The 27169-nt window shown below is 40.1% G+C and overlaps 2 protein-coding genes across 2 annotated transcripts; one reads left to right on the forward strand and one right to left on the reverse strand.

Annotated features, from left to right (window-relative positions):
* Window positions 1–590: 590 nt before the first annotated feature.
* rb1 (retinoblastoma 1) lies at window positions 591–26000 on the reverse strand. Its single transcript, XM_034683490.1, has 27 exons — window positions 25473–26000; window positions 24933–25053; window positions 23276–23379; window positions 23042–23176; window positions 22908–22946; window positions 22753–22802; window positions 20219–20329; window positions 19841–19986; window positions 19667–19744; window positions 18072–18181; window positions 17906–17983; window positions 17539–17626; window positions 17334–17450; window positions 17188–17244; window positions 17070–17101; window positions 16852–16928; window positions 16497–16717; window positions 5270–5385; window positions 4857–5011; window positions 3990–4135; window positions 3777–3881; window positions 3548–3661; window positions 3310–3458; window positions 3188–3218; window positions 2942–3084; window positions 1743–1789; window positions 591–1638 (listed from the first exon to the last, which is right to left on the reverse strand). Exons 1-27 carry the CDS (start codon window positions 25580–25582, stop codon window positions 1574–1576), a joined length of 2745 nt encoding a protein of 914 aa, XP_034539381.1. The 5' UTR covers window positions 25583–26000; the 3' UTR covers window positions 591–1573.
* On the forward strand, window positions 8399–10550 carry LOC117812605 (lysophosphatidic acid receptor 6-like). The gene has a single exon (XM_034683491.1). The coding sequence runs from the start codon at window positions 8888–8890 to the stop codon at window positions 10013–10015; it is 1128 nt and encodes a 375-aa protein (XP_034539382.1). The 5' UTR covers window positions 8399–8887; the 3' UTR covers window positions 10016–10550.
* Window positions 26001–27169: the final 1169 nt, after the last annotated feature.

The following is a 27169-nucleotide window of genomic DNA, read 5'->3' on the forward strand; positions in this document are numbered from 1 at the left end:
CCCCCTCTCTTTTCCCCACATTCCCTGCCTCTCTTCAGCTGCCCTATCATAGAGGCACAAAACAAATGCAGTTTCTGGTTGTCTCCAAAGTGACAATGTGATGTTCAAAATATGGCTAAGCACAATTTCCACATCGGAATCTAGGAACTCACAATAAATAGGAGGTGTTAATGACAATAAGTACACTTACATGTCTGCAAGTAATTTTACTCAGAGGTAGTTTTGTGAAAACTAAACCTGGGCTGCGAGTAAACCTTTGCACAGTGCACAGCAGCACTTCTGTAAAGTGTATCAGGCGAAAGCGTACACAAAACCTGAATAAGATAGCGTAAAAAGTGAAACAACAGAAAACAGTCCTCTCAGAAAGGAAATAAAAAGCTGAATCCCTCAAATTAAAGCTCAATACGTCAGCCTATATGCTTGTTAATCACTAAATACTGTTGACCACAAATGTAGGGGAATCAGTGACATTGAGAAAGCAAGGGCTGATATAAGGGCCGATATATCTGCATGTAGTGAAGTCTATGCAAAGAAGTACCAGAGCAAAATGATAGTTTTTAAAAGAAATAATTCCCACACTTTCAAATAACTACTTTAAAAAAGACCAGTAGAAAGACATTTATTAAGACATCTGATCATTGATATTTCTATTTTTTCCCCAATGTTAATGTTTTTTTCTGGAGTGTAATCCACATTATAATTAGCTTTATGTGGTGCTTTGCTGCAATAATTCCCCCTTTTTTTTTTAAATGCTCAAAAACCCTCTCAGAACTTTGACCAACAATATACTGAAGAATCCAGTTGAACACTAAAGTGTTTCTTCAGTTGAAACACTTCAGTGGAGGTTTCATTTTGATGTATGATTTTTTAAAACCGCTGAATAAACTGTAAAACAATACACTGAAGAAAAGCATGACCCATGAAGAAATCCGTTAAAATGCATGAATTTAAGCTGAGGGTGAGTCATGCAAGATTTCCTTTAAAAAAAATGTTTAATCCTCTTTAGCTCCAGCTTTGTTGCACAGTATAAAGTTTCCTACAATATTAAAATGTTCACTTGAAGAGGTAAACGTTCTGCATGAAAACACAGAGTGATTTCCCTCAGAGGCTGACAGCTAAATGAAAGTAATCATGATTTAACACTGAAAATGTTACTTCATGATCGAAACCTTTCAAATGTGACAAGACTGTAAAAAAAAGAAGGAACTCAACTTGTGACGCCCCCGATGGTGCAAAGACTTCATCAACAAAACCAGCAATGTATCGTGACAACGCTCCTCCCAACTGAGAGATTCCCAAGAGAAAGTTTTTCTCTAGCACCCACAATGTTAATAACGCTATTAAAACAAAACATTAATCTCCAACACGTCCAAATTAAAACTCACCATCAGTCATTATTCAGTTAAAACACTTGGTTAAAGTAACAACAACAAAAAAAGAGGAGCAGGTCCTCCATATTCACATATTATTCCTCAAAGTTAAATACAAACTAAAAATCCAATCCTAAATGTACAGAGAAACTCATGTTTCACTTTGTGGCAAACAGTGCAGGTCAGCTCAGTAGCTTTCAGAGTTACTCCTTCCTCAACTCTGCATCCTCCTTCATCTTCTGCTCCTGCATGCGATTGCGAGTAGAGCCTGCATGGAAGAGACACAGGGTTAACAGAGAGACAGGAGTGAGGTCAGTGGGAGATGTAAAAAGGCCAAAAAGGAACTGAATGAAGAAAATGTCATGCACTTACTCATCTCTGCTAGCTTCTGTATCAGAGTAGAATCTCCTCCAGATTTGCTGTTGGTGAAAACACATGAAGTGAGCTTCAATTCAATATCCATGATGTACATTTTAAGTATTTTCTGTAATAGATTTTTTTTAAATGTTAACAATCAATTATCAATTAATAATTACTGTTCTAGTTAAAGACCTAATAATAGGGGGTGTAAAAAAAGCATAGTGTATTTCAATATTTTTAACCTCCCCTCCCCGTTGCTGCCTCCACCACCACAGGTATTTCATCATTCTGTGGGAAACACTGCAAGCTGATATCACACTTCATGATATACCTTCCACATTTCTCCATCTTCCTTCCCTTCGTCCATATTAGGGATGTACCGTTTAAGTATTTTCCGTGATCGATTTTTGGAAATGTTAACGATCAATTATCGATTAATCAATAAAAAAAAAACATTATTATTCTTATGTCAAGAACAAGGCCAAATACGCTTTTTCCACCTAAATTCTATTTTCTACAGCAACAACATGAATATAACTGACGGGTACATGTTTAACACTGATTATCAACGATCAGGCTCATTAAAATATTCTCCACGGACATAGTCTTATAAAGTGAAGCCTCATAATACCAACAGAAAAGTACTTCAGACTCACAGTGTCCAGTTTTCTGTCTAGTCGTTCTTATTGAGCAAAATAAACGTGTATTCGGTCAGGTGTCAGCCGGGAGCGCAACTGGGTCATAATCAGTCCAGCTGCAGAAAAGCTCAGATGGCTCTGATGTTGCTGGTCTGCAAACAAAGCGTACTAGCAATTCCCAACAGTCTGTTGGATTTGTATCTAAAGGTAGAAATGTCCTGTTTAAAGTTATCAACCTTCGTGTCGTTGTTGGCAGCAGTTGCGTATCGATCCTCTTTAAAAAGCGGAGACCTGATGAACAGCCGCAGCCGCCAGTTGAGCGTCTCCGCTGTGTGCAATACCATTAACCAGCTGATTCACATCGAAACATGCTTTAAACTTAAAACACCTCCCTGATAGATGAATATAATATGAGACCACATGATGTCTCGAGTAATTTCTTAACAGTCAATTAATCGATAAATTGTGTACATCCCTAGTACATACCTGTATAATGTGTTCACACTGAGTGCCTTCTATACTCCCGTCTTAAGCTTTACTTAAAAAACAAAAATAGCACCATTTATCACTTACCTGCCATCAGCCTCATCTTGTCCGTCCACGTCAAACCGTAACCTCTTCAGAGGTTTTGGGGTGGAGCCGAGATCCAAAGTCCTCTTAAAGGAGCGATCGCTGCTGTTTACCATCTGGTTGATCTTCTGGAACCGGTTGGACAGCTGCGGATGGTAACGGAAAAACAGAGTGAGTGAGAGAGACATAAAGCAAACTCAGATCTTCCTTTAATGTCCTTAAAAGCCAAGAAAGAAAAGAGGCTCGTACCCCAAAAGATTCTCCGATTGATACCAGCATTCTGCGAAAACAACAAAGACAAATGGACACTGATAAGAAAGTCGTGTGCAACAGGAGCAGAGCAATAATCTTACATATTATGCAGAACTGACCTGGAGCGAGGAGTCATGATACCAGGAGACATGCGGGAGCTTTTCAGGGGGGAGATGTACACGTTGTTGCTTCCAGGCACGCGTAGGGGGGAGTTTGGGAACTTGTAGGGGCTGCGTGGTATTTGTGGGATAGGAGAGAGGGTGGGGGGCTGGAAAAACAAACAAACCCACAGGCAATCAGAAGGTATAGCAGACATGCATACATGTCATGTGATCAGTGAATGTGATGAGGTCTCACCCTGGTGGACGCATACTGCAAGATGTTGGTTTTCAGCTTCTGCATGAACACTTGGTTGTAGAAGACGATGATGGAGTCATAGTGGCCTTCAGACATCAACACATGCTTAAAAGTCTGCAAAGCACAGTGTGACACAAAGATACACAGATGAAGATCATAACTGAACACAGCGTGTAATTGGAACAGTAAAAGGCAGATGCAGTAACAGTTAGAAAATAAAAGGCGTCACCTCCTGGTTGGTGTTTGGCATGTTCTTGTACGCTGTGACGATGGTCTTGAAGCGCAGATCAACACTCTTCACTTTACATATGGCATACATGGCAGACATCATGAGCTGCAGGACAGATAAGAGGCAGTTAGAGGAAAATAAAGAGAGAAGGCATGCAAAGATGAGAGAATAAAAAAGGAACAAAGACATAAAAGGCTATTTTTGTCTCGGCACCTGGTCGAGGTGACGGTCCCTCATCAGCTCGTACTCGTGCTGCAGGGTGTGCTGGAACAGGGTCCATATGATGGGCTCCAGTTCGGGGTGGGAGGAGAGCAGGTAGGAGCAGAGCATCTTTAGCCTTAGATAGGCAAGGCGGTACACTAAAGGAAGAAACAACAGATACTCAGACTTCAAGATATACGCAGCACACGCAAAGGCTGTTTTCGAAATGGCCTTCTACATACTAAGTAATGTAGTAGGTACTGCCTACATACTGTGTTTGAATTTAGTATATAGTATGACTGTTCTGTTTGATCTGTGTTGCAGTACGCTGAGCCAGACGTCACTGAATTTCCGGATTCGGAAAGCGGAAGTAAACAACGACCAAGCTGATAGCGAAACTGCTTCTTTAGCATTCACTAATTATTTAAAAAGTTAGGAAGTGGTTGATATGGAATTTAATAATCTTCACAGCACCTAAAAACTGAGTTCCCCCCGTCTGAAAAAGGAAAAGCGGAACGAGCGCTGTGCATTGTGGGAAACAGTATGCGAGGCAGACTGGTCCGATGCATACTGTGAAATTTTCCCGAATCAGTAGACATCCAGGGAGTTTTGGCATACTGCAGATTTTGCTCTTGTTCACATACTACTTACTACATACTGAATTTTGGCCAAATCAGTACGTAGTTAGTATAGTAGGCGGTTTCGAAAACAGGCAATGAAATTAGAATGAACAAAAGTGGATTTATTGTGTCTGAGTAAAATTAAGAAAGCCAAAGATAGCTGTCTTCATAAACACTATCTTAAAGGAGCATGTTAATATTTTACAAATGTCCAGTTTCTAATGAAGTCAAGCGTGTGAGAGCTTAAACATAAGCTCACATTTCTTATAGAAGAGGCTGAGAGAGTTGGATTTTGTATGTCGTGGAGTCTGATTGGCAGGAAGTGTCGGAAGCTGAGAGGAAGCCTGAGAGTTGGGTGCGCCTGGGGACTCGGGAGGCAGGATACGATGGCCCGGGCGCATGGGGGACAGATACCTGCAAAACAATGAATGAATGAAAAGCATTAAACCATGATTCAAAGGTTTTCAATGAGATCTATGAGAGGAGGTGCACAGCTTCAAACACAAAGGCTCATGGGGAGATTAGTCATGGAACTTTACAGATACTATTATTTCAAAACCATGGCCTCATACTTATGACTCAGCGTGGTTTTGCACAACAGTAATAATATGCTTTTTCAGTTCACATTTTCCTCGCACAACAACAAAGTGACATTCAGATGAGTTCACTCACAGGTCGGCTGCGGTGTGGTTGTGCTGCAGCGGTTGGCTGAAGCTGGCGGGAGTTTCCACCTGCTCTGCTGCTCCCCCCTCATGCTCCTGTTTCAGCAGCTCAAACAGCGGGGAGCCCTGCAGAGACACAGACATGTTTCTTATTGTTTTAATTTCACCAAAAAAACAGTTCATCCTCCCATCCACAGAATACAGGCACTTTAGTAACCTGTGCCCTCAGGGGGCTCAGGGCACATTTATCCATATGTTTTGGGAGTCCCCGCCTGTCGCTTGTTTTTGGAATGGTGTCTCCTCTCGATTATCTACAATACTCTCCTTGTCTATACCTGTTTCTGCCACAGTGTTACTCTTAAATGATCTATCCTCGCTCCCTGTTGTGGGGCAGCAGAAACAACCTTTTTTTGGTGGCCTCACTGCTGCCAAGATGTTGGTTGCTATGAGGTGGAAACACCTGGATAGGCTGATGGTCAAGAGCTGGATCCTCACTTTTCCTGGATATAGTTTTTTTTCCAAAGACCCAAAGTAGAATGAATTGTTATTTGACCCTAAACCGTGATTATACATTATCTGAATATCTGTACAGTGTCAGATATACAAAACAAAGACATATCCTGACCAAATACAGGCTGAGTGACCACCAGCTAGCTGTAGAGACAGGGAGACACAGGCAGACATGGCTGCCCAGAGAGCAGCGTCTATGTGCTCACTGCTCTACAGGGGACATAGAGACAGAGATGCACTTCCTCCTCCACTGTAGCAAGTTCTCTTTACTAAGAGATTCCCACTACAGGGAAATTACTAAAATAGTAACAAACTTCCCAACATTAACCCCAGAAGAGAAACTGTCAGTTCTCCTGGGAGAAGGGTCAGCAGCTCCTCTGGCTGCTAAATATGTGTCTGCCTGTCACAGCCTGAAGGATGCACCATCCCATAATATCTGATTTTAAGTGGAGGTTTTATGAGCATATCGCATCAAGTGAGGACATTGAGATATGCTGTAAGGGTGACACCATTGTTTTAATGCATATACAATATGTAATATATATAATATGTAATGAATATAATATATAATGAATATATATGTAATGTATGTGTATAAATCTTGTATGTGCTTTGGCAACAACATGTCTTCGTTCATGCCAATAATGCAAATTGAATTGAAAAAATATAGTTTACTTACAGCTTTCCACTGCTCGGATGATCACGGTTAAAGAGTGTAATGTTCAAATGTGGGCAGAAAGAACAGATCTAGCCTCTCTTAGGATCTGTGTTGTGGTCTGATCCAGCTGGTGGTCTCAGTTTGTTCTGGGGTGGGTTTTTATTTATTTCAATTTTGTTATTTTATTTTATTTATTTATGTATTTATTATGTTTTATTTGTGTGTACATTTATGTACAAATGCCCAAACTTAAATTTGTGTGCGGCCAATGTACCTACTTGACTCTACAAATGTGATTACAATGTCAATATGTCATTATTTAAAAAAAAAAAAAAAAAAAAGATTTGATAAAAAAAAACAATACAGGCACTTTACTCGAGAAGCTGAGTTTTGAATTTCCTCATAGCTTGAGGACTTTTTATACTAGTAGCATTATTATTGCTGACTACACACACACACACACACACACACACACACACACACACACACACACACACACACACACACACACACACACACACACACACACACACACACACACACACACACACACACACACACACACACACACACACACACACACACACACACACAACCTCTGCAGTCTTATAGGCATGACGAAACCTCAGACAGAGTCCCGGATGTCATGAGTAAAAACTGCTGTGTTTTTGTGTTTTCACTTACAACATTTCAAACACGCACAACGTCCTTTTTAAAACAGCAACAACTAATCAGAACTCTACAATATGTTCTGTGCGTGTGCTGTCTGGTGACTCAGCACTCTATAACTATCTATCAGCGCCACAGCCCTTTGACTTTGCATCTACCTTCCTATTTGTTAATCAAAGTGTGTGATGTGGTTCTTTCTTTGATTTTATCTCAATGTCTTCTTTGTGTGGAGTTTGCTTTGTCTGTATAAATGTATTAATGTAGTAAGTTAGCCGGCCAGGACACTAACAGGTGTGGCACTCCTAATGTCATTGTCCTGGTACAATGTCAACAATGGCTTTTTATTCTACTAAATAAGAGTCAGGTTTAACAGTTAACAGGCATCTGTGATCAGGATAACCTTTATAATTACATTTGATACGCCAAATTTACCAGCAATAACCTGGCGGTTAATTTGTAACCATGGCCTGATAGCACATCGGTTCTTTTTTTTTTTTTTTTATGGCGCCCTAAGAACACACCCTGCAATATCCCAACGGGAAAAAAATGGCAATCATGGAAAAGGTCTGCTTTAAAAAGAGACTTAACGATCATGTTATTTCAAAAATGCAAAGCATCTCAGTACCAACCCAGATAATAATCCACCCCTCTGTATAAATGCTCCCCTTACACTTGTCAAACAACATTTAAGTCCAGAGTGGGGAAGACATGCAGACGAGTGGTGCACGTGATTCTCAACGTGCACACAGAGACAGAAGTGAGCCATGAGCTCATACAGGGAAGTGGGCGTGGTTTACTACTCAGTGATTTACACAGTGACTGCAGGTACAGACTCGCTGTGAAAACATTCTTTGTGATATGCTTGCCACGCCCGCCTGACAACACACACACATTTCAAATACACCTGATATATGATAGCATAAACAGCATTTATTAATTAAACACTGATAAGAACAATGCAATGATTTATTGTTTCATTTTGGGACCAGTGACATCCTGTATTCATTGTCAGCTATGTGTTCAGTAGCTCTCAACAAGAGATGTAAACTGTGCAAGCAGGCAGACAAACCAGACTCCTGCTGAGTGAGCACATTCCTTTAATGCTCTTAGATGATGAGATGATTCAAATACTTAGTTAAGGAATCCTGAAGTTTAAGTTTCTAAATGTAAAGAAAACTCCTGAGCTTTATGAATTACTAACAGGATCTAAAAATTCAAATATCAGGTAGGAGCAAAAACAAAGGAAGCAATGGGAGGACTTTGACTGAGGCTCCTCCCTCCCTCTGTTTCAACAGCCTTGTGAGTTCTTTGTGGTGGAGCCTGTGACTTTCTTCTCGTTACAAGGTTAAGCGCGAGGATAAGCTGTGTACCCCCCCTCTGCCAAGATCTGCTGCATGAGCAGACAGGAGAACTACAGAGGTGAAGAACCACTGGACTGCTCACACATGTCAAGAGAAAAGCACATGACTCTTCTGTGACGCTTGAACATTTCATCTGTGAATGAAAAAAGGCAGAAGAGACGGAGAGTCCCCTAACTGAGGATTATTGGACGTACAGGACAGCTTCTACACACAGAGCAGCCGTGTAAAGGAGTTTGGATACTAGTGCAGGTAAATCGTGGAGCTGCTGTTTTCTCAGTGTTTCATACTAAGTTCACTTACCACAAGTTTTGGACTTTTTTCAGACATGTGAATGTTGCCTGCCTAAAGCACATGGCTGGTTCAACAAGTTGAGCGTGGATCTTTTGACTGACAAGTCCTAAATAAGGATCTTTTTTTTTTTAATCTTTAAATGTTTGGAACGGTCCAGCTGGGTCTAAACATGTATACCAGCACTCTACAAATGGCTGTTATGGGCCAAAATCAAAATCACATGAATTGCACCAAGAGCGATGACTTCAAGTACCCTTTGTACAGCTCGGTTTTCAGCGTGGTGTTTGTTGTTGGACTTCTCTTCAACATGGTGGCTGTGTATATCTTTGGGTGGACACTGAAGCTGCGAAACGAGACCACAACGTACATGATGAATCTTGTCGTTTCGGACTCTCTCTTTGTCCTCAGTCTGCCTTTTCGGATTGTTTATTTCATCAAGCGAGAGTGGATGTTTGGAGAGGAGCTCTGCAAGATTTCTGTGGCGCTGTTCTACACCAACATGTACGGCAGCATCCTATTTCTCACCTGCATCAGCGTTGATCGTTTCCTGGCCATCGTGCACCCATTCAGGTCCCAGACTATTCGTACAAAGAGGAATGCCAAACTGGCCTGCTGTGCGGTGTGGGTAATGGTTCTTTCTGGGAGTATACCAACAGGGTTCCTTTTAGATACCTCTTCACCAATAAATGTGAACTCCTCCGCACACTACTGCTTTGAAAACTACTCCAAAAAGCAGTGGAAAGCAGAGCTGTCCAAAGTGGTGGTGTTTATCGAGACCGTTGGCTTCATCATCCCACTGATGCTTAATGTGTTCTGCTCAGTTATGGTACTACGGACACTGAGGAGACCCCATACAATCAGCCGAGGAGGAAGTCTCAACAAAACAAAAATCCTGAGGATGATTATTGTGCATCTGCTCATCTTCTGCTTCTGTTTCATCCCCTACAATGTCAATCTCATTTTCTACGCCCTGGTTCGCTCCAATATACTAAAGGGATGCGATGCCGAACATGTGGTCAGAACAATCTACCCCATCGCTTTGTGCATAGCGGTGACCAACTGCTGTTTTGATCCAGTTATTTACTACTTCACCTCAGAGTCCATCCAGAGCTCCATCAAACGGAAGTCCACAGTTTGGCACAATGGTGCCAGGCTGCTCGACAGGCTACAGATGGACAGCTTGCAAAGCAGTCCAAACACAACACCTAAAAGCCTGACCCTGAAGTCCCCAAGAACCAAAGCGTTTGACAATGAGTCGACAGTCTGACGACGACGACTTCATTATGTAATGGGATTTGTAATTCGGTGAGCATTGCGAGTAAAACCTGATTTGTGTCAGAGGACGTAGGTGGAGGCAGAGTGGCCTTGAGGGATCATAACAACTCACAAACACACAGGTTACTAAGGAGTCACTTTCTGATCTACTGGACACCACAAAGGCTTTAGACTGGGACTTAAGACGAGGATCCCTTAGTCGATAAAATGTGGAACAAGCCAAAGAGGAGACGTTTGAAGAAAAGACAATGTGTTGCAGAAATATGTGATGACAATTTCCAACACAGATGTTTAAGTATCTATAAGGAGATGCCATTTTCATGTACGTGGTGCTACAAGCAAATATGAGCTGATATTGTCTATGTAGAGCAAATTGTCCAGTCTTGAAAATTACACTTTGGAAAAGCTCAACCAGTATTAACGTCTTCAAATGTTTGAACGGTGCAGTTTCTTAGTAACTGTCTACTCACTAAGACAAGCACTTTATAGGACCGTCTGCTCTTTAAGAGGTTTTATCTCTTATTCTGAAAGCCAATAAAAGTCTTTGTGTTTGTTTGATAAAGTGGAGTACTGTGAATATTTCACATTAACAGGGTACCATTAGTTAGTCATTGAGTGCAAACAAATCATTTGTCTTCCATATTAGTCACAGAGGAACTTAACAACACTGCTGCTGCGGTTGGTTAATGCCATGAGTAAACAATGAGTCAATACGTTTAAAAATGTAGAAAGATCTCACAGCAGCAAACCACACCGTTTCTCTGAGATAAGTGTCAAGCACTGAGGGAAACAAAAGTCTTTCTGACATATATATCTGTTTCATATCTCATGAACCACACAGTGAAGTGAAAACGCAGCTCGCCCTGCAAAGTGAATACGACGAGGCTGGAATGAATGTGAAATATTTGTTACTTCTTGTTAAAGCTGTGTGCTGCAAGACAGAGCACTACTGCATTCCTTATGAGAGGCTTCGCCTGAGGGTCTGCCCCGACACGGGTAGACTCATCATCAGGACTATACTGATGGGAAGGATTGTGAAACCAGAGCAGGCGAGCGACAACATGCCTCCGGAGGGAAAAGTACGTTTACAGAAAATAAAGCGTGCTGGTGGTTACTGCAAGAGAAGAGACCTGATGTACAATGCGGAATAGAAACTAACCATGGCTATTTTAGAAACGACAGAAACAGCTGCTTGAGTCTGATTTTGCCGAGTTTCAATGAGCATGAGCGAATGTAAGACAAATAGGATCATATCAAGTGAGCAGCTATTTGAAAAGAATAATAGCTTCATTCAAAAAAAGGAAATCTGAGTGACTCCAGGTTGACTTGATAAACTCATTTTTATTCAAATGTAAATTATCTCATGAGTATTAGTAGTAGTTAGTATTAATATTATTAATAATAAAAAATGTGATTTTGTCACAATATGAGCAAACTGAATGAAATAGACACCATCACCACCAACTCTTCTCCAGTTGTGCTGTCATTCATGAAACGACTGTTAGGTTTATATGTTTTTGCACAAGAAAAATGAATTGGATCCTTGATTTATTTGACATTTCTATTCAGTTTATTCCACTAATCCTATCTAAATCAAATCATTTTACAAGGGAGAAGTGGTGTGGCTAATATGTCATAATATATGCCATAAAAACCTAATAATTACTACATTAATATCCAAAACCTCAGTTAGTTGAGGGCTGCTTTAGTTCAGCTGTCTGTTGTGTGTACAGAAATCAAATCTGATGCGGATTAAAGAGGAAATACTGCTTCTTAAGTGTAAAAACATCCACTTTACATTCTTATCTTCTTCAAAAGCCTTAAAACATATTAGAATAAATGTGTTCTCTCTCAGGCTTTAACACCAACAAACTGACCCTGTACCGGGTTGTTGTTGCTCCAGTCTGAGCACTGGTCCAAAGGCTACATAGAAGTTACACACAGATGTCTGATTACAGCACCTCTTTACAGGGCATTGTTGGTATTCCTGACAAACAGAGTTAACTATTAACTCCAATCACTTCTAGGTTTATAACTAGCAGCTATAACCATGACTCCCTCCCAGAAGGTAACAAAACAATCTGACTTCATCTCAAAGCTGATGACACAATCCAGTCAAATGAAATGTTAATAAGCAGATAAGTAGGAGTCAATCTAATAAACTTAAAAAGGTTTGCTGATGTAAGCTTAAAATTGGGTTAGAAAAAGGTTTGGGTTAAAGTGAAGAGGGAGAGTGAAGGAAGGGATGGAAGAGGAAGAGGGGAAGAGAGAGACATTGACCTGTGTGTAAGTGTAGGCGTGCACTGTTACAGCATCCTTACACCTGATCCTGCTGCCGAACACCAGCTGACTGGATAAACAGCTTCATCATATCGTCACTGCATCGCTGACATCCTGATACCAGTGAGTATTTCTGTTTAATATTTTCCTCATTGTGCTTACATGTACTCTATATACACTGTATTAGATAGGTGAGATTCTGGTTACACACACACACAAACACACATATATATGTATATATATATATATATATATATATATATATATATATATATATATATATATATATATATATAGCAAGCTGTTCAGGAAATTATGATATATATAATAGCCTGAAAGTCTGAAAATATTGAATGAAAGTCTGAATATATTGAATGAAAGTCCAAATATATGGACTGAATATATTGGATGAAGTCTGAATATATGGAATGAAAGTCTGAATATATTGAATGAAAGTCTGAATATATGGAATGAAAGTCTGAATATATTGAATGAAAGTCTGAATATATGGAATGAAAGTCTGAATATATTGAATGAAAGTCCAAATATATGGACTGAATATATTGAATGAAAGTCTGAATATATTGAATGAAATCTGAATATATGGAATGAAAGTCTGAATTTATTGAATGAAAGTCTGAATATATTAAAGTCTGAATATGTTGAATGAAAGTCTGACTATATTAAAGTCTGAATATATTAAAATCTGAATATATGGAATGAAGTCTGAATATATTGAATGAAAGTCTAATATATTCAGACTTAATTCAATATATATTCAGGCTTTTATTCAAATATCAGCCTTCCATTCCATACATTTATATATATATATATATATATATATATATATATATATATATATATATATATATATAAATAAATAAATATGGAAAGAAGAAAAATTATATCGTCTCATGAGTACTTGATAGAAACTGGAATGTATTTTGATAAGATTTTAAAATGATCAGAAGACAAATGTATTGTTTACTGAATTTGAGAGTTTCTTTGGCTTTGAGGGATAAAGGACTAAATGAAGACAGAAAGAGTAAATGATGATGATAATGATCAGACACTGATCACTAAGTTGCTATACAGAAGTTGTTTTTCAAAAGACCAAAAAGGGGCAACTTAATGTGGTTTATCTAGAGAAAAAGAGATACAACTTCAATCAAACTAGAGAAGAAAAAATGAACTTGAAAATGTATCAAATGTTTCTTCTAAGATTAAAAAAACATGAACCTGAAAGTGGACTGAAGCTGATATAACAGTGATTTAAAAAATGTAATTTTTCAGTGTATGTTCATGTTATAATCCACATTCAATGATGTTTTAGTTGGCGCTGTAGTGTAATTCCCAAGGCAGTGGTACAAATTTAACCCACGGATCATTTTGTGTGTGTGTTGTGTTGACTTGTTCAGCTGACTAGATTTTTGGTGAATAACTTGCAAAAAAAAAAAAGGGGGGGGGGGGAAATCAAAGACGGTGGGAAGAAAATCCCAAAAGTTATAATGCATCGCAAACAGAGTAGAAATGAATGGAAGAATAAAGAATTATTACGATCAGAACTGCAAGTCAGACTGTAGATACATCTACCAGATATTTACTCGTACAATTAAAGTATGAATAAACACCTCTGACCACCTCAATGAAAGATCCGGAGCTTTAATGAAGTTTATACTGGTCTATAGTGACAGCTTTATTTTTCCCACTCTGCTTGTAATGAAATGAAATGTTTGCTGTTTTTATGAGAAGCAGGAATCAGCAGTTAAACTTTATTGTCAAAATGCGTCTGCCTGCCGTCTTGCATATCAAATATTAATTTAGCTGTGTTGGCTTCTGTAGTGTATTCATGTCACTTCAGCATATTTACTTTCTATAAAACAGCAGACATTTCATGTTTATTAAATTTCTACTTGCTGCAGGTTTAACTGCTCCAGAAGAAGCTGGAGCTGAAGCTTTACTGCATCTTTAAAAAGGACTTCAACAAAGCGTCTGTCCTCTTAAAATGAGAGCAACACAGTGATTTGAAGTGCTGGAGCAGGAAATCCTATGAGGCATGGAGCTGTTTAATATAACAGATGAGCCTCAAAGGGCGTTGTTGCTTCCATTTAACTGCACGGTGGACACCAGCTACCGCTTCACCTTCTACCAAGTGTCCTACAGTGTCACCTTCCTGCTGGGGTTGGCCACTAACAGCCTGGCTTTGCGTAGACTGTGTCAGTCTCCCTGCGCAATGAACAGCACTGCTATTTACATGATCAGCCTGTCAGCTGCTGACATGTTCTTTGTGATCTCTCTGCCGTTAAGAATCTACTACTACCACCAGAAGGCTAAAGCTCCCCTCAGTTGGACTCCTGGTGCGGCTTACTGCCACCTCACATTCATCCTCAAATACATCAGCCTGTATGGGGGCATCTTCTTCCTGGTGTGCATTGCTGTGGACCGTTACTTGGCCGTAGTGCACCCGCTTGCGTCAGCTCTCCGTAGAAAGCGTGCGGCGCAGCTGCTAAGTGGGGGGATCTGGTGCTTGGTTCTGGGGCTCAGTATGGGTCTGCCTCTTCTGCGCTCTGCAGCTGCTCGCCCACACCAGCCCTGCTTGTTGGACCCGTCCTCTCGCCACCACCGCACCATCATCCTGGTGGCTCTGGGCTTAGTCTTTGGGTCATTTCTCCTGCCCACTGTCATTCTTCTCTACAGCTACTGCAGAGTGCTGAGCGTGCTCCGTCAGCCGAGGCATCGCTCCCGCGGCAAACGCCGCAGCCGCCAGCACACGCTCAGACTTATTTACTGGGTGCTGGCTGTGTTCCTGCTGTGCTTCGTCCCCTATCACATCAACCTCTTGGGATACACATTTACACATGTGGGGCTGCTGCCCCATTGTGGCCTGGCTAAAGTGACCAGGGCTGTGCACCCAGTGGTGCTATCATTAGCAAGCTTCAACTGCTGCCTCAACCCATTCATCTACTATTTCTCCAGCAGCCTGGTGCACAGAGAGGCACTAGGCGGTGGAGGAAGCAGCAGCCACTGACATACAGTAGATCAGGGGATCCCAAAGTGTGGGTCGGGACCCCCTGGGTTGTCGCCAGACACAAATGGGGGGTCTTAAGATGTCTTCCAGAACGTTTTTTTTTTTTAAGTTATCTAAAAATATATTATCTTCCTTTTTGTTTGTACTTTTAACTATGATTATTCCTTTATTATCATTATTATGTTTGTATTTTTTGTATTTATTAATTATTTCTTCTCTTTGTTGAAATACAAAAAAAAAGAAAAAAAAAGAGTTTAAGTTGTCTAAAAATAGTTAATTTTACCCATTAAAGTAAAAAATATCGACAAAAATAGTAGCTAAACTTGAAATAAAACCTTGAAAACAGAAAATGTAATGAGTTTTCTGTCTTTCTTTTTGCCACATGACTCCTAAGTTGAGAGTTAGTGAAAAGTTAATTATCAAAAGCATCAGTAGCTGTAGGTTAATTCATAAAGGCACAGGAAACACAGACACATGCTCATATAGGTAGGCTAATTTTCTGCAGACCAGCTAAATGAAGCCACATTGCATCACTTTGAGGGGCAGGGGGGTTGCAAGTCTTTGGCATCTATATTTTGGGGTCACGGGCTGAAAAGTTTGGCAACCCCTGCAGTAGATCATACCACAACACCACTGAGACAGACTTCCTTTTCACATGAAAAAAGCAAGATCTGTGGACATTTCTTTAGCTGTTATGTTCGTGTTTATCATGTAATTTGCATTTGAGTGGGTTGAACAGGTTTAATGTGTATACTTTAGCCCACAGCTGCAGAGAGCAGAACATTGCAGCAGTCCGGGATCAGTATTTTGTGGTATTTTGTCTGGTATGTTTTGTCACTGAGTTTGTGAAATATTGATTTGCAGAGATTTTTCATAAAAAGTCAATATAAGACTGATGTAGAACCCTCCCCTTCTAACAAAAACACTGATCAGACATTATGAGGCAGTAATTATGTTGGTCTTGTTTTCATGTATGTTGTTTTTAAATAAATCATGGTAACTTTAAATGAATCAGCTAGAAGTGATTTCCTGTAATGAGCCTGAGTTTATGAATGTGGATGTTTTGCTGTTGCCTTTATGTCTTTGTGTGTTGTTTGTATTGATATAATGAAAATGCTGTGACACAGTGACTCACACACTAGAGATGAAAAGAGAGCAAACTCACCGTCCTCCATGCGATCCTCTCCATGATGAGGTTCTCGCAGGTCTCCAGATGTTTTACGATGTCTTTGCTCAGAGTTGGGTCAGCTTTGATGAAGCTCTCTATAACTTTGTAGAAGTCGAAGGCGGCGAGGCCGACCACATCCAGTATCCAGGGGAAACAAACGTCTGTTTCAGCTCCCTCACCTCCACCGTGGTTGTATCCTCCGGTCTTAAAACTGCTCTCTGATGACGGAGAAAACAAACATCACTTATGTCAGATCTACAAGTGAACACATTTACCTGTATTACTGGCAACAAAGTTACAACAGATATTTCAAATTTAGATGAAATGAGAGTGAGCTAATCCTTGGACACACCTCCATACGTGGCCATCACTACCTCCAGAGCGCAGGCCAAAAGCGATGTGTGAAATGTGGAGTCATTGAGAAGTTTACTGGAAAAGAAATCATTGGAATTTAAATCTTGAAAACAAAAACTTCTCTCTTATAAATTAAGATCACTTAAAAAAAAACAAGTTAAACAAACAACAACTTCAAAGTTTCCACTGATTTAAAGAAAACAGAAATAAACATACCTGAAGTTCTGCACAGAGAGTCGTTTCTCTTCCTGGAAAATAGTTAGAATTTATTAACACAAAGAAACCTCATGACTATGAAATGTATATAGCTTAATATAGAACATAATTGAAGTACCGATTTCAGCATTGACTCCATGATTTTGTAATACAGTCTGACACCGAGGGTAAATCTCTGAAAGACAAAAGACACAGACATACATTATATCAGTATATCATTGGTTGGAGCTGTTGGCACAGTTGTTTTGGGGTGTGATTTCATACCTGTCTGCCAAGTGTGATGCAATGGGGGCCGACTGCCTGACCGAACCTCTGGCTGAACGCCAAACCAAGCGTCTCCATACGCTTCAGCACGTCCTGCGTGGGGTCCACGGTGCAGTTCTGTTTACAAGACAAAAATTCAAAGTCAGGTTGAGAGACGAGTTCCCGTGAGCCATTTTGATTTGAGCCAAAAGTTGGGTCCACCTACTTTGAAATATGTAGCCAGGTTGGTAGATGGTTGATCTCCAGTGGAGGTGAGGTCGCCTCTCAGCTGTTGAATGGAGGTCATGGCGGCTCTGATGAGAGAAAGGAAAATCAGAAAGACAAACAAAAAAATCTGTAATGTTTGAACAGATTGAATTTAAAGATATCCAGATTAAACAAACATTAGCCTTACTTTATACAATCTTTAAAGGGCACAGTGAGTCATTTGGGATATATTGTGTTTTTTTGTTTCATTTTTCAATTTCAAACACATCTGGTCATTCACACAAGGCACTGCCAAATGCACCAGCCAAAAGCCAAGCAGCCAATGTAGAATTAACTGGTGATAGCAGTGACCTCTTTCTTCTCACCTGATTGGAGTCTGGGGAGGAATCATGACGACATCTTCATCTGGAAGGTTCTTCTTTGGCGTTCTCTCCACCTGTGATCTGAATACAGCAGGGAGATGATTTAACGTGTCTCTATAAACTGAAGTCGACATCAGAACATTGAATAGAGAAGAGGAGAGGGCATTACATCTCCACTTTAGGGGCTTGAACCGTCTCATCCCCTTCAAAAAACAGCCGTCCATCAAAGTCCCTGCTCTTGAGGTAGTGCTCTTCATATTGTTGGTTGAGGTCGGACACCTGTGGTGGAAATGCAAGGCTGAGGTTAGATAAGGTAGCTTAAAGTTACTCATGGTGTTATCAACACTATTTTTGAGCTTCACCCTGTGCTCTGATCTAGCATCATATTATTTTGCTTAAATGCCTCCTTTAGATGCAAAATCTAAATCTGAAAACAAAATCTGAAAACTCTGACATAAGGGGAAACTTGCATGAAACTTTTCTTAAGTTGTTACAATGGCGTTAGTTTATTTATTTATTCATATATTTGTTTGTTTATATATATTTGTTTGTTTATTTCAACAGGGACAGTGGACAGCAATTTAGTTGTACCAGAGTTAGCTAGCAGCTAATTTACATCTGTAGTCCCTGGGCAGGAGACAGAGGTGATGCCTCCGTTAAAAACTTAGTTGCCAGAGTTTCTTTGTGTCTTATTATATCTGTATCTATTAACCCTCCTGTTATGTTGCGGGTCAAATTGACCCTTTTTAAAGTCCAAAAAATCTATAAAAAAAAATGTTTTAAGTATTTTTTCGCTATGAAACTTCTTCTGTTTGGCTTAATAAGCGTGAACAAAGTATAAAATGAAAATGGTTCATTTCACACATTTGCAGCCCCCCCACCCGCATGTTTATATTACATAGGTACTGGTTGTGGGTCAATTTGACCCTGCAGTCAAAGTGGAGGCTAAAAGGGGTCAGAAGTGTCAAATACTAAATGTTTCTTTGCAACTGTGTTCATAGAAAAACAAGTTATCCTCATTGAACCATGATCTGTGTGAATTAAAGAACACCATTGCACTAAATATTGATTTAAACGGTTAGTAATGGAGTTAATGATGAGATTTTTAAAAATGTATTGGGATTTTTTGGGTTCTGACACTTTTGGATAATTAAATATGCCCTGGGTCAAGTTGACCCAATAACATTATTGCTGTCCTTGAGAGACGAACATAACAGGAGGGTTAAAAAAGGACGTGACAAAGCTCCAATCTGTCTGCAGCTACATGAGGAACATCGACAAAGACACAACAGACTTCTATGTCATAACATTACCTGTTACCCACTATTCATTTTCAATTTTCAGTGTACACACAGAACAATAAATGGAGACACACACTTGACTTAAATGAGGCGTGTGTCAATAATATAAACCACCTTTCTGTAACGGGGGAAATGAAACGGTAAAATATATATGTCCTGTGTCCCTCTTCAGAAGAGTGTGGCGGCGTCAGCAAACAGGAGCATCCTGTCTCTTTTGTTAGTATACATCCTCTGCAATATACTCCTCTGACATACTCCGAGATGATCCCATGCTTGAGTAAACATGTTCCTGACACCATGTATGTCAAAACAAACACATATGACCAGCAAAGAGAACACCCAACAGCTGTCAGATACTCAAACATTCAGCACCAGCAGGAAGAGATAACTAATGGAAACAGTACATAAAGAGCAGGCAGGGAGAACAAACAGGAGCACAGGTGTAGTAAAAAAAAAATCATACCTGAGGAAAATCTGGAGATCTTGATAGATCCAGTGAGTCCAGGAAGGCTGAGAAGCTGGTCTGGTATATGTTCTTCACCTTTAAATACATTATAATGCACTTTAGACCAAATACAAACAGAACAGATGGCACAGAAACATGTTGACATGAGGTGTTCTAAGAGAGGGCTCAGACCTCGTCTGTGTTGCAGTCGTTCTCGTCGCACAGAGTTTTGAGAAGCTTTAGATCCACTTCTGGCTCTGCAGGCCGGGTTTTGGCTTTGCTCTGGTTGCGACGAGATGTTCGTGTCAGGGGGCTCTGAACTTTGCTGATTGCAGATTCTGAGGAAAAAACGGATCAAGAAAGGATCAAGAAACTGTATTGTAGTAATTGCTGGAAAATATAACTGACAGATAAACCTTTATACTTAGAATACCCTAAACAGAGTGAACAGAAACAAATGATTCAGACGTGTTGACATCCTTTAGCTGTCTGTTTGGGAGTCCAGTGACAAGTATACAAGATTTTTAAATAGACCTACAGGTAGATACTGTAAATGATGCCTAAACTTACTGTAAAGAGGCTGCAGAAGCTCAGGAGGGCAGCGCTTGATGCACAACTCCAGTGTACAAAGCAGCAGCTGGAAGGAGATGACCAGGTCATCCTCCATCTGCAAAGCCCTTCCTGCAGACAGAAGAGATGCAGCACAATTAAAAGGTGATTTATTTTTTATTTTATTTTAGCTCCAAAGCCAAACATAAGGACGAAGGGGAGGAAGATGGGAGAAATGTGGAAGGTATATCATGAAGTGTGATATCAGCTTGCAATGTTTCCCACAGAATGATGAAATACCTGTAGTGGTGGTAGTAGCAGCAACGGGGGAGGGGAGGTTGAAAATCTAGAAATACACTATTTTTTTACACCCCTATTATTAGGTCTTTAATTAGAACAGTATTTATAACAGTGCTTTACCCCTCCACAACGGTTCTAAGTTTGTTTTCAAAAGCGACTTTCATTTGTTCACCTTTCTTTTTTAACCCTCCACCGCCTCATCACCCACACGCAGCACCCGCAGCTTTCTTCTCTTTACACACAACATGTCCCACCTGCCTCATGACGTTACTTGCTCGCCTGTAGGTCTCTGATCTTTTGACAATGTTTATCAGCAAAACAGTTTATGAAAACGACAAATAACCCGACTTGTGTTCTGAAATGTTGGACGCGTGTTATGCTGACACAACAGGGGGACCCGTGTGTGGGTGAGGCTTGTTGATGACGTAGCATTTTGCAACAATCAAAAACTAAAACAGACAACCAACAGTATGAGAAGGTTCATTTAACATGAGACGTATCCCCTGTATCAGGAGGAACTTACTGTTGGCGCTCTCTCTCTGAACACCTGCAGCAGAGCATGTGGGAAGTGCTGCAGGTGTTCAGACATAGAGGGTAAAACGTGTCCAGTAAGTCTGTGCAAGAAGAAAAATCAGTACTATGATCATGAGACCAGGGCATAAAATTAACACTTGCCTCATGCCAATGGCGGGTAAATAATAAGTTTGGCGTGTAAAAGAAAAACACACACCCTCCAGTGGCCGATGAAACATTTTGTATTGCATGTGAGGTTTTGTTTACATACTTTCGCCCATTTCTGCCAACTGTCAGGCTATTCTGACCCTCGCGGCGCACTGTACTTGTGTCGTGATTTGGTACGTTGGGAAAAGGGTGACGTCAGCTACTGGAGTTCTATTCATTCCCTTTGCTTGAAGAAGCACGGCGGGAAGGGCGTTTCGAGGAAGATGCCAAAGAGGCAGGAGACGATCAAGAAGAGGAACAGACAGCTGAACGGAGTAATGTCACTATCGGGGTTCCCACTCTTTTCCAAAGATCATTTTCCAGGACATTTTCAATGAAGTTTTGAAGATCTCTCAGAGGTTTAAAAAAGCTTAAACTGTCTTCCTCCGTGGCCATGTCTGTTGTGATCAGCGATGTCTACAACGTGCAGTTTCTGTTCAGTTTCTGTGTCGCTCTTTGTTCAGTTTGTTTTCACTATCTGGAGTTTGCACTCCTTCTAGCTACAGTACAGTAATTGTGCTCTCAGCTTGCAGGGTTGTGAGGCAGTTGTGAGGCACAGACCCCCAAGCTCTCTGCTGGTCACTCATTAACTTAAATATAAGACTCTTTGAATCAAATGAGCACTCCACAAGGTTAATTTACCATAAAACATAAACAATAGACCCCCGTTTTCTGTGAATGCACGATTATGACCAAGTGAGGGAAAAAAGATGTGAAACAAGCCGCGCATCCGGACCGGTTTGTGTTGCTGTCTTTTCCAACACAGCGTGCACTCAGCTTTTAGTGAATGGGGATGTGTTTTTTTAAATCATGTCAGGTCGCACGCAATCATATTGGAATAATTTTCCAGGACATTGCGTGATTTTCCAGGACATTTTACTTTTTCTCCCATTTTCCAGGATTTTTCCAGTACTGGAAAACTGGTCAACTGTTTTCCAAGTTTCCCAGGTTTTCTAGGACGCGTGGGAACCGTGCACTATACAACATTTCAAAGAAAACAGGAAAATTGACAAGGCTGGCCCACCTTGGTCCTGGCTGACTTACGACCTGACAAACCACAGCATGAACTGCAGCCTTTTGCCTTTTTTAAGTTGGATTTTCATTATAAAAACGCATTGTAATTATTTAAAATCAAATAAGGCATAACTTTTTTATTTGGCCGGTGAACATTTTTTGGCCGTTACATTTTTGGAGGTCACTAGCCAAAGGCAGATGAGGTAAAAAGTTAATTTCACGCCCTGCATAAGACCATGACCACAGTATTTACAGCTATCCATCCGGTCTGTTAATAAATGGTACAGGGGGGTCAGACGTTGGACTCTACTGAGACCTTTCACGGCCCACCTTCAGTACCTTTGCAGCCGACACTTTGGGAAGCACAAGTTTAATTGGTTGTTTGCTGGATTTAAAAAAAGAAAAAAGTAGAAATGATTTGTGATTATTCTTGGGTGACCAAAAAAAATACTTGGGCCTGTCCGGGTATGGTCAATATGTGGGAAACGCTGGCTTGAACCTACTTTGAAAAGTTTCATTACCTTTGGCAAGGAGAAACATTGTCCAGCAGCTCCGTGTGGTCTCCCTCTCTCTTCAAAGAGAAATTGAAACATTAATCATGCAGCATCACACTGAGAAAATAAAAAAGTGGTTTATGTGTACATTTCATTGATGTGAAAGTTTTGTCTCAACTTACTTTTCATCTGAAACCAAAGCAAAGATGTTCTTGCATGTCCTGAAATACAAAACAAATATCATTAAGAAATGCAGCTTTCTCTCACTGTTTCTACAAGAATGAAGGACCTGTTCTGTGTGCACTTGTTCACTTACTTCTCAAACCTCTGGTAGAGAGCCAGCGTCACATCGTACTTGTTCTCCAGTCGTGTCAGAGCTGAATTCACCTTGGTGCTTATAGTGTCCATGTTCACATCCAGCTTCTTCACCAGAGCCACAAACTGCTTAACACTGAAAACAATACAGAATGCAGGTAAGACATTTGATGGTGAACTACACAGGAGAATCAGAACAAACATCATGCAGGGTGAGTACATAGTTCAGACTTACTTCAGACTGACTGCTTTCAGGACCTGAGTTATGGTGAAACACGGAGCATCCAGGTCTGTAACTGACGCAAACAGACAAGCCCCCCACAGCTTGGCCTGGCCGTCCTGTCGTGAAATGAAAAATTTATTTTAAATTGTATAAACTTGATGACAGTTTGCAATACTTTTTCATCACTCACATCCTGAAAGTGAATTTTGTAATTAACAGGAGGGATGGAACAAAAAACCCATAGATCTGTTAGAACTGAGCAACCATATCTGCAGGTCGTGTTAAAGTTCCTCTGTCAGAGAATGAGAAAACTAAAGCAGCATTTTGACTTTGGTAATAGTAAAACATTCATTGACATTTTAACTCAGAGCTTTGCCCAACAGTGAGTGCATCACACAGACACTGTGTGCAACATCACCAGCAGCCTGTTGCACCAGGTGTGTGTAATTTGTGTCCTAAGTTAGGGTGTAAAGTCCTCACTAAACCATACGTTGAAACTAGTTAGTTTGTAACTTAAGTTGTGTCATTGTTTGGTTTCACCATGGAAACGTAAGGTTCATCTTAATTAGTAGACCGTAACATCCAAACTAACCAAAACATTGTCGCAGGTATGACGTTTACACTTCTAGCAGCCAATCAGAGAAAAGCACCAATTTTGATGCATTGTTATCTTTCGTGCTTAATCTTCTCGGAACTGACCAACAGCTGAAACAAACTAAAGTAAGGTGATAACTATAGCCTACAGCCTTAATCTACGGTGTGCATAATAACAGTGACATTGAGTGGTTAAATTATCAACTACAACAAACGTTAATACAGTTTTTCTATCTTATGTTTGTAGCATTTCTAGTTGTTGTATCTTACATTTGTAGCATTTCCAGTTGTTGTATTTCGTGTTTATAGCATGTTTCTGTTTTTTGTATTTTATTTCTATATAGCATTCACAGTTTTTCTTTGTAATGTTTGGAGCAAATATAAGTTTAGTATTTTATGTACATTTATGTTATGTTTGTTTTATGTGGACCCCCAGGAAGAGTAGCTGCTGCGTTAGTCGCAGCTAATGGGGATCTGAATAAAGAATAATACTAAGGAGCTCAAATCTTGGTCATCATATTTATACAAAGGATGTAATCTCTTGCGGATAACACGTTGCCGAGGTATTAAAGCTAGGAGAACCCTCTCCATCTCCTGATCCTCCAAATCATACCACCTTTCAAAATGACCCGCCATGGCAGCCGGTACTCTACGGAGGACTTTACACATACTAGGAGCTAAGTGTAAGAATTAAGTTGTAATGTATGCTTGCGTTGGAACTATCTCAGCTGGTGCAACACACAAAATATTAATAGAATGTCAACTCCATCCTAAATCAGAAATTACATTGAAACTAGGCTACATTTGAACTTACGCACAGCTGGTGCAACAGGCTGCAGGTCAATACAATTTAGACATGTTGACATGTTCATTCTAAGTTGAATGTAATTTCACAGATGATCTTCTCACATCAAACCTGTGTCACTCACTGGTTCTGGATGCTAAAGTAGTTTTTCATTTCAACCAAACCTATGTCTTTTTTAGTAGTCTTCAACCACAGTAACACCAAACCTTCACTTCAACATGACAGCCAACAGGATCACATTCAGTCTCTGTTATCTCGACAAATACATACAGCCACTTCATCCATGGAGTCTTGTACAGCTTTCCACAGCTTCCAGGCATGGTCACACACCGAGTCTGTCACATGTAAACCTTTACACAGGCTCACAAACTCAGAGTCCTTGTCTCTGTGTCTGCAAAAGACAGAGAGAATCTATCAGCATCATGGACAACACAAACACAGGAACAGGGATCACAACATGCTGCAGAGGTGATGCATTAGCTAGAGTTAGCCAAACGTCTACGTCTGGTGTAGTTGTGTGTAATAACAATGTCAAAGCTCATGTTAATCATTGAAATGCACAGTTACTCTCTATCTCTAGTGTGTAGGATTTAAATAGTAAACACTCCAAGGTATTGGATCTGAATACAGGCCTGGCTTTTAAAGAGAAAGCTAGTCAGCCTAGCGGTAAATAACATTTGCTAGCTAGCAAGAGTGCAACACTGGCACATGCTAGCTTTATTACGGAGTACAGTTTAAACTTATTTACAGCGTCGCATGCAATTTCTAAGACTGTCGACAGTCTGAATGTGCAAACATAAGTTAACTTACTTTTTTAAAGATAACTCTGAGATCTCCTTCTTGTCCGTTGAAGCACTTTCAGCTCCAGACTTCAGCTCCTTGTTCTGTGTCGTCCCCGAGCCTCGCTTTTTAGGTGGCATTACGGTGTCAGAATCCCTCACAGCCGAACACAACACTTAGAATATCACTTTGTTTTCAAGGTGAAAAAAATGTGGTTTATAAAATTTAAAGCCCACTTCACGAGTTCCGTGGCAACAATACCACAACTCCGGCTGACTTCCTGAAACCGTGGTGAAGAGGATGTTCGGTTTGTTACACCGGTGTGCGCCGCCGGCTGACGCTGCGGGCGGAGCTTCAACCTTAAGACGCTCTCTGGACTCAGGGGTCATTGCCTCAAACAAACCAACGTGTTCACTGCGTTTTATGACACTTCATCCTTGGTGTATTTTTATTTTAGGAGGAAATAAGCATTTATTATCCTGTAAAGAAGCTGTACATCTACTCAGGCTCTCCGTGGTGTGACGCTGAGCGTGGCGTCTTGATCTGGGATCACGTGCCCAACCGAAAACGAACGAACCCAAAGTCGGGAGGTGAAAACGCGGGAAACTTTATACGCAACATCCGTTCATTCGAGATTATCCCGCCACCAAGATCAGGTACAAAGGATTTATGAACTGCCGTTGAATGCATGGTAGAAGTAGGCTGCACGTCATTTGGACTATTCAAGCGTTCCCAGTGCTTTTGTACATAGTGAACTGTAACTATTCTGCGTTTCTGTATATACTTATTATTAATCCAATTAATATTATTTCATTAATATTTATATCTTATTTTATTCCTCCTTTCTATTAATACTTTGACTTTTCATACTGTATATTAGAACATTATGTAACTACTGAATTTCCCTCCGGATAAATAAAGTATTTCTGATTCTGATTCTGCTTATTATAGTGCTGTTATACGGAAGGGGATTAGGGCCACTGAAAAAAAAAAATTAAGGTCAATATTTTTTTATTGCTATTATTATGAGGAATAAAGTCAGATTTCTGACTTTAATCTCAGAATACTGACTTTAATCTCAGAACTCTGACTTTAATCTCAGAATACTGACTTTAATCTCAGAACTCTGATTTCAATCTCAGAATTCTGACTTTTTCTCAGAATAATAACAAAAAAAATTTTGACCTTAATTTTTTTTTCCAGTGTCCCTTATCCTCTTCCATACTATTACAATGGTTTACCACATGCAGGTTTTATATTATTCTCCATGTGGACATGTATTAAATGTGTTAACAGTCTACATGCGCATTATTTTTATGCATAATTTTACGTACCAAGTCTTAAAATTTTCACTGATGAGGGGAACATCTATTTCATCATATGCACATAGGTCAACTTGCTCTTGAGTAGTAAGTCTTGTGTTCTTTATAAAAGAGACAGTCAGTGATATTGTTTAAGAAGCCAGTGATAGCCATGTCCCCACCCTGCACTACTGTTTTGAAACTATCGCCCTCTTCTGGTGAAAGTCATCCTGTGATCATTCAAAAGAATACAGGGCTGAGAAAGCTTTAATCTTGTCTCTATTAAACCCTATTCAAACAGTCCTATGTTCCTGTATACCTGAGTGGGTATTTAACCTTACCAGCAGGCTATTTTATTACCCATTGTTTCCACCATATGTTTCAAAAGCTAAATGAAACTAAAACATATTAGAAAACAAACAAAGG

The sequence above is a fragment of the Notolabrus celidotus genome, chromosome 5, assembly GCF_009762535.1.
Source record: "Notolabrus celidotus isolate fNotCel1 chromosome 5, fNotCel1.pri, whole genome shotgun sequence".
NCBI classification, from domain to species: Eukaryota; Metazoa; Chordata; class Actinopteri; order Labriformes; family Labridae; genus Notolabrus; species Notolabrus celidotus.